Source organism: Cyprinus carpio, chromosome B7 (assembly GCF_018340385.1).
Source record: "Cyprinus carpio isolate SPL01 chromosome B7, ASM1834038v1, whole genome shotgun sequence".
Classification (NCBI taxonomy): domain Eukaryota; kingdom Metazoa; phylum Chordata; class Actinopteri; order Cypriniformes; family Cyprinidae; genus Cyprinus; species Cyprinus carpio.
Genome location: NC_056603.1, coordinates 43,949,257 through 43,957,060, shown reverse-complemented (window position 1 = coordinate 43,957,060; position 7,804 = coordinate 43,949,257). Strand labels below are relative to the sequence as shown.

The 7,804-nt window shown below is 35.9% G+C and overlaps 1 protein-coding gene across 1 annotated transcript; it reads left to right on the top strand.

Moving 5' to 3' along the window:
* The first annotated feature begins 1,377 nt into the window (after positions 1 to 1,377).
* Positions 1,378 to 7,411, top strand: LOC109064935 (E3 ubiquitin-protein ligase TRIM21-like). Its single transcript, XM_042728805.1, has 7 exons — positions 1,378 to 1,533; positions 3,340 to 3,927; positions 4,487 to 4,582; positions 5,554 to 5,787; positions 5,875 to 6,016; positions 6,407 to 6,433; positions 6,528 to 7,411. The coding sequence occupies exons 2-7, from the start codon at positions 3,382 to 3,384 to the stop codon at positions 7,082 to 7,084; spliced, it is 1,602 nt and encodes a 533-aa protein (XP_042584739.1). The 5' UTR covers positions 1,378 to 1,533; positions 3,340 to 3,381; the 3' UTR covers positions 7,085 to 7,411.
* The last annotated feature ends 393 nt before the right edge of the window (positions 7,412 to 7,804 follow it).

The following is a 7,804-nucleotide window of genomic DNA, read 5'->3' as shown; positions in this document are numbered from 1 at the left end:
CTGCGGTGGCCTGTTGCATGAAGCCAGGTTCCACACTACTTGAATAAGTTCGGTTGATTATTATTAGTCTATTATTATCATTATTAGCCTATCAGAAAATCTCTTTATTTCTTTTTTTTTTTTTTTTTTTTTTTTTCTTATTTCGATCAAACTTCAGTCATTCAAATAAAGAAATATTAAGTCAAGAGTCGATTATTCAAAAATAACCATTTTGATCTGATCATAGCCTAAACGAGTCATGGGTATGAGTTGGATAGCTAGCACTATATTGTAGACAGATTGGAAATTAATCCTAATAAACATGCCGCTAAAATTAAATCCATTACATTAAAATGCATTTAAAATAGTGTAGTATTTAAATAATTTCAGCTGCGTGCAGATCCTCGTTTGTGTCAGACTGTGGCGACAGCAGCCCGGACTTATCGCTCACATAATGTACCATTTATAATAATGGGAAAACATATCGTTTTTACGACATAATATGTCGTTATAACGAGAAAGGATGTCGTTTTAAAGAGAAAACATCTGGTTATTACGAGAAAAGATGACGTTAAAACGGCATAACATCTCGTTATTACGACATAAGTGAGTGCAAAAAAATAATATATGTGTGGCAGCAATGCGTCACCATAATTATTTAAATCTCAATTTAAAAAAAAAAGACCCTTATGACTGCTTTTGTGGTCCAGGGTCACAAACATATTTTAATCTCTCACTCAATTTTACATCCTGCATATTAGTTTTATTTCCCCAGAGGCTTTCTTTTGATGGTGAAATGCTTGTTTGGTTTCACTTTCACTTCATGCATTTAAATTGTCAAGGCACAACGTTCTGGAAGGCTGCTTTGAAACATCATGGATTGTAAACAGGTAACAACATGTCTAGTTTGACACCACAGCTGTAACGCTTGTGTTGTTCCCAACCCAGTGCTGAAGAATTTCCTGACTGCTCTTTTCCATTTAACCCTCTGGGGTCGACAAACGCCTCTAAAGAATCTTAAATTACTCTGTCAGTTTTGATCATACAGATAAGAGCAATACATCAATCGAACACATAATACTCATAATAACAACAAAACTTTGTGCTTTTATAAAATAAAGAAAACAGTGAAATAAAAAAGTGAATGAGGACTTGGATTGTCGGGTTATAATGACAAAATAAATAAATAAAAATAATAATATAAGTAGTGTCTATGAGACAAATGCTTAGTCAACTGACAATAAAATACAGTGACAGGCAAAGAATGTAAAGAGAGAGAATGTGGTTGATGGATGCTGGTTATGTGGTGCTTTTGATTTACTGAATGTGTGTGTGTCAAAAGCTGTGATACACACACACTGAGCAAATGATGCAAATGTACATGAAACTGGAGTGGTGTAACTTCTGGGAAGGGTTTCTTTTTCCAGGAATGACAGTTAATGACAATGGAGAGAGATTCTGAAGAAACGAAACTCTACTGTACATAAATAAGAGGAGAGAGAAGCAGAAATTAAAGACTGAAAAGCAGAATCCAGGAGTGATACCTCCGTCAAGGTGAGTCTGATCTCTCCTGATCATTAGTGGTGTTTGCAAAGGCAAGGATCACTCTTTATATTTGCTCATTCTATTGTTTTTACTATTGTACTAAAAAGTATCAAACTTCAGTATTACCTGGGAATGATTCATCCAATCGTGCTTTTCTAGTCCATCACACAAGCAAATGCTTTTCATTCTGGTTCACAGTTTTGGGGAAAGTTACTTTTAAAAGTAATGCATTACAATGTTGCATTACTCCCTAAAAAATAACTTATTCCATTACTTAGTTACTTTTTATCCAAGGTAATGTGTTATGTTACTTTTGCATTACTTTTACTCATCTGGGCTGGGCTTGTTTGTTTGTTTATATATATATATATATATATATATATATATATATACACACACAAACATATCTTTTTTGGAAAATGTAAAAGCCCTTTAATTCCCTCAGGCTGAAGGAGATGGGTTAAATAAAAATAAATAAATAATAATAGAAATGTCATGTTTATTTAAAGTCATTTTTGCTTGTTAGTATGGTTGATTTGGATCATCAAAGGTCAGCAGCAAAGACATTGGTTAATAAAATGGGATTAAATACATATAGGATATCTGTGCTATTTAACATATTTAATTATTGCAGGTTTGTGTCATATTCTGAGTTTGCTTTTCACTGTTTTTATTAATTTTGCGGAACACTGAATCTGTTTTTGTAAAAGTAAGATGAGTAAATGCATGGGGACATTTACTCTAAAACTACAGGAAGCATCATGTTCACACAGTGCACACAATTTACTCCTGATTTCTCTCAGCATGGGAACAGCAGAGCTGTCAGTCAATAAATGGGAAAGCAAAGTAACTGTTACTTATTTGAAAAAGTAACTCAGGTATTTCTTGTAAATTAAAACATAATGAGTTACTTTAGTAGTTATTTGAAAAAAAGTAATCTGATTACGTAACTCACATTACTTGTAAACCTCAAGACTGCTGGCTGACTGCTGAAGTTTTGAGTTAGTGCCACCTAGTTGTTGACTGCTGGCTTGTTAGCAACCACCCACAACACACTAGCAATGCCATAACAGCTACAAAGATCACCCTAGGAACTGCTTAGCAACACTCGAGCAGCCACCTAGCGATACATTAAGTTGGTATGAAACTTAATGGGCCCTATTTTAAAGATCTAAACGAAAAGTGTAAAGCGCACGGCGCAGGTGCACTCAGGGCATGTCCAAATCCACTTTTGCTATTTTAACGACGGCAAAACGGTAGGCGCGCCCGGGCGCATGGTCTAAACGGGTTGTCCCTATTCTCTTAATGAGTAATGGGTGGTTTTGGGGCGTAACATGCAATAAACCAATCAGAGTCTCATCTTCCATTCCCTTTAAGAGCCTGAACACACCTCTTTTTTAGACCAGCACGCCCGTGGGCGCACAAATGGGCGCAAATGCATTTGCTAATTAAACAACGTGGCACTGCACTGGAAAATGTGAACGGCGCCGGACTGAAACTAGCAAACACATACTCCTTCAAGAGTGTTTGTCCGATCTTCACCACATTCAATGGATCATCATCAGATAAAATATTTTTGATAACTCCAACTGTTTTAATGTGACTCATAGTCAAATTTGCTATAGTGGTGCTGCACAGTGTTTTATGCAATATCTTGGTAACACTTCGGCCTATTGCACTGAAACTTGATTGATAAAATCACGACCATGCTCTGATGCTCTCTGTCATGCTTGATTAGCTCCTCACTTTGCCTCTTATGTGCTTGGCCCATAATTGCTGTTTCAGCTGTAGTTATTGTTGTTGATGTTGTTGCAGCTCTTCATTCCACTCTCAAGTTTACTAGCCGACACAACCACAATGATTACACCCGTGGACATCTCTCGCCACCTTCAGTGCCCCATCTGCAAAAACCTGCTGACAGATCCAGTCTCCACCACCTGTGGACACACCTTCTGCAAGGACTGTCTGGACAAGCACATCAGCAGGTCCGATTCGCAGTGCCCTCTCTGCCAGGAGCCCGTGACCACCAAACCCTCCGTCAACAAAGCCATCGAAGCCCTGCTGCAAGAGACTCACCTACCCAACCTAGACCTCTTCTGTGGAGAAAGAGACGCGATTCCATGTGACGTCTGTGATGAACATCTCACGTTTAAAGCTGTGAAGTCCTGCCTGATCTGTTCGCTCTCCTTCTGCAATGAGCACCTGAAGCCTCACCAGTCTATGGCGAGATTCAGGGGCCATAAGCTGGTGAGTCCTGTAGAGAAGCTGGATCATAGAGCATGCAATACACACGGCAGACCACTGGAGCTCTACTGCAGACGTGACGAGCGCTGCATCTGTACCTTGTGTGTGAAGACGGGTGGAGACGTGATACCTGTGGAGATCGAGAGAGACAGGAGACAGGTGAGAACATACAGCTGTCGGGAAACAACACAGATCAGTCTTCTCACCTGAGCTGGTGTTTGATATGTTTCCCAAAAAAGAACAAAAAAAATGCAATTAAAAAAAAAAAAAAAATATATATATATATATATATATATATATATATATATATATATATATATATATATATATATATATATATATATATATATATCAGTGCGTTTAAATTAGTCAGATGCTTTTATCCAAAGCGTGAAATACTGTAATACAAAAAAGAGAAAACAATTTAATTGTACTTTATTTTTCTTTTCTTTTGGAAAAAAACTATAATGCTATACCCATAATGCTATAATAACACTGTTTCCAGGTATACAATCTGTAACTTCTGTAAATCTCTGGTTATATATATATATATATATATATATATATATATATATATATATATATATATATATATATATATATATTTTTTTTTTTTTTTTTTTTTTGATGCAGTTTCAGCCTGGTTAATTTCTGACACAGATTGTATATGAATTATGTACTCAGAAAGCTTGGCGTGTGTCTGTGTGTGTTTATACAGGCTGTGCAGCAAAACACTATTGAAGTGATTGAAAGGATGATCAGTCAGAGGGAAGACAAACTTAAGGAGCTTGAGGAATCTGCTGCAAAATACCAGGTACATACAGTACAAAATATGCAAATATAAATCAGACAAGCAGTTTGGAAAATGGATGAATCTAGTTTTCCACAAAAAACAAGGAAAAGACAATGAGCTGATTACAATGCAAACCCCGCCTCATTCAGCAAACTACATTAGATAAAGACAAGAGCCAAACACAGCATGACACATGACACATTTATGTAATCATAGCAGGGTAGGGATCAAAGGATGTTTTATTCTTTGAGAGATCTATACATCAGCAGATGTTTGTGAAGAAGAATGCGCAAAGATTGTGCAAAGATGTCTCACAAAGACAGACCTCTGAGTTTGAGCTGACCAGATATGTTTTATCAGAATATACTAGCCTTTCTACTTCAAAAAGTCATGTTTAATTTAATGTGTTACTTGCTATTTCTTTGTAATTGATTTTGAAATTTACTGTTTGCATTTTATTTTACATTTTAAGTGCATCATTTTATTTTATTTAATTTGTATTTTATTTTATTGGGTTTTTATTGCCATGGCAACATTTCTGATTTTCATTTAAGTTACTTGCTGTTTCTTTTAATTGATTTTGAAATGTAGTAGTCATTCTGGAGTAATAAGTACTAATGATTATAGTAGTATTTATACATTTATATTAAGTTTTTGATTTTATTGTGCTTTTATTTTCACTATTATTATTATTATTATTATTATTATTATTATTATTATTAAATAGCTCTAATTATTATTATTTTTTAGGCATTTTAGCATTTAAATTAATTATATATTAAATAATGATTATGATAATATTTTTCATATTATATTTTATTTTATTTTGGCTTGATCTAATTTTCAAAGATGATTTTTGCTTCAGATTTAGGTTTAATAACAACACTAGCCCAGACTCAAAGAAATGATGTAAAGCAAGCCCATCCGATAAGAGTTTTCCAGACCAAGAATATGCATTTTATTTTTGTCCAACATGCGTCCACTGCTCACAGGCTCTGCTAGAGAAGGAGCAGCAGGAGATACAGGAGGTGTTTGCTGCACTGATGGAGGCACTGAGGAAAACAGAGCAGGTGCTGCTCGCTCCTCTGGAGGATGGGAGGAAGTGTTTGGAGAAAGAGATGGATGAAAAGACGCAACATATACAAAAAGACATTCTCAAGTACAAGGAGGCCATCGAGTCTTTGAAACGCACCCAGAATGAGGAAGATGACATCCTCTTCATCCAGGTTAGTCAAACTTAAATAACAATTTAAGAAGTAAAACTTATAGTATATTTACTGTAAATGTTTAATATGTGTTTTGGCCTTTCTTAGTCCTATCCGTCCGTGCCAGCTGAGTTCTCAGATGACTGGACACTTTCCATTGACACTGAGTTAAACTTCGGCACAATGAGAAACACAGAGGCAGAGTTAATGAATGAGATTGAGACGCATCTGAAGAAACTCTGCGCTGCTGGTGAGATTATATCTGAGAGTTGGTATGCAATTGCTCATAAATAGCATTTGGATAGGCTTATTTGAACTCATACTACACTGTTTGTTTGCCCTTATGAAAAAGAAGTAGGCTACACTTCAGCATGCATTTAGAGAGAGTAATAATATACTTTAAAAGAACATACTTAAGTGTAAACTTAATTTAATGTTTTCAGACACTTAATTCCATGTTAAATGCAATTAAATTAAAATGTACTACAGTTTAAATTTATATTAAATGTGATTTTGTTTAACTTTACAGTGTTTTTGACCCACTTAAGTAGGACTGAATTACATCTTTATATTTTGTAATTTCATAATTACACTTATTGTCTTTGATTTTTTTGTTTGTTTGTTTGTTTGTTTTTTATAGAAATTAGAAGGATTCACAGCTTCTCAGGTATGTGTAGGAACAGTCTTTGAGCTAGTGTTTCTCGTTGCATGTTTACAAATCTCTCAGGCATTCAGTAACTGAGAATCTGGTCTTTGTGCAGTAAATGTGACTCTGGACGCTGAAACGGCACATCCGCACTTAGAGGTGTCTGAAGACGGTAAAGAGGTGCGTGACACCGGAGCAAGGCACGACATCCCGTGCGGCCCGCAACAGTTCGACCTGGTCGGAGGAGTCCTGGGAAAAGCTCACATCACTTCGGGAAGAGCTTTCTGGGTGGTGGAGGTGGGGAATAAGGTGGGCTGGGAGCTGGGGGTGATGAGGGATGGAGCGAAACGGAAGGGCAAAGTGTCCTACAAACCCAGCGAGGGTTACTGGGCCATCATGCTCTGTGCTCAAAACATGTACGGAGCTTTTGCAGACCCTCCAGTCCAGCTCCATCTGGAGACCAGACCCCAGAAGCTGGGAGTGTTTGTGGACTGTGAGGAGGCTCTGGTCTCCTTCTATGATATGGAGGCTCTGTCACATATTTACTCGTTCACTCACTGCAGCTTTAACGGAGCCATCCGTCCGTACTTCAATCCTCATCCCAACAGAGACGGATCCAACTCAAGCCCTTTGGTCATTTGTCCTCTCAATCAAACCGACATCTCTGTGTGAAAGCAAGGCCTGATTTTATGAGTTAGGAACTATGAGGTGTGAGGATATTAGTATTCAGTGAGATCGACATGTTTCCCTTTTGTTTGTGTCTTTGTTTTCTTCTTTGGTGTGATATTCTCTGTTGTATTTTTGAGTGGATTAAAAAGCAAACAAATTTTGAGATGAAAATTATACATTGTACATATAGAGATATTTATATAGCATTTAGATTTTGTATATGTTTTTAAGAATATTTTAATGAGCAGGGTGCTGTCCTTCTAAATGTAATTTCTCCAAATGTCTACTAAAAGTAATTTTTAAAAATACTTTTTTTATTCTTTATATTAATATGATGTTTCTATTTTATTAAACATGTTCAATGCACTATCTATCTATCTATCTATCTATCTATCTATCTATCTATCTATCTATCTATCTATCTATCTATCTATCTATCTATCTATCTATCTATCAACTGTGAAATAGTAATAAAACTATTACAGTAGTCAATTGTATATGCATGTGAAATGCAGCATTTATCCATTTATTTAATAAAATACAGGGAAAAACAGCTTGTATTTATTTGGTAAGACAGAAAAAAATGGTCACATTGTGAAATAGTACTTCAATTTAAAATCTGTATTCTATTGTAATATACTTTAAAATGATATAATGCATGACTCCTCATCTTTGATGATTAACAATAATTGTAGGTATAAGAGCGAGAGCTTGTCTGTGCAC

Coding starts and splice junctions, on each gene's coding strand:
- LOC109064935 (XM_042728805.1), top strand. CDS start 3,382: ATGATTACACCCGTGGACATCTCTCGCCACCTTCAGTGCCCCATCTGC. Junction 6,017..6,406: donor GAAGAAACTCTGCGCTGCTG/GTGAGATTATAT, acceptor TGTTTTTTATAG/AAATTAGAAGGATTCACAGC. Junction 6,434..6,527: donor AAGGATTCACAGCTTCTCAG/GTATGTGTAGGA, acceptor GTCTTTGTGCAG/TAAATGTGACTCTGGACGCT.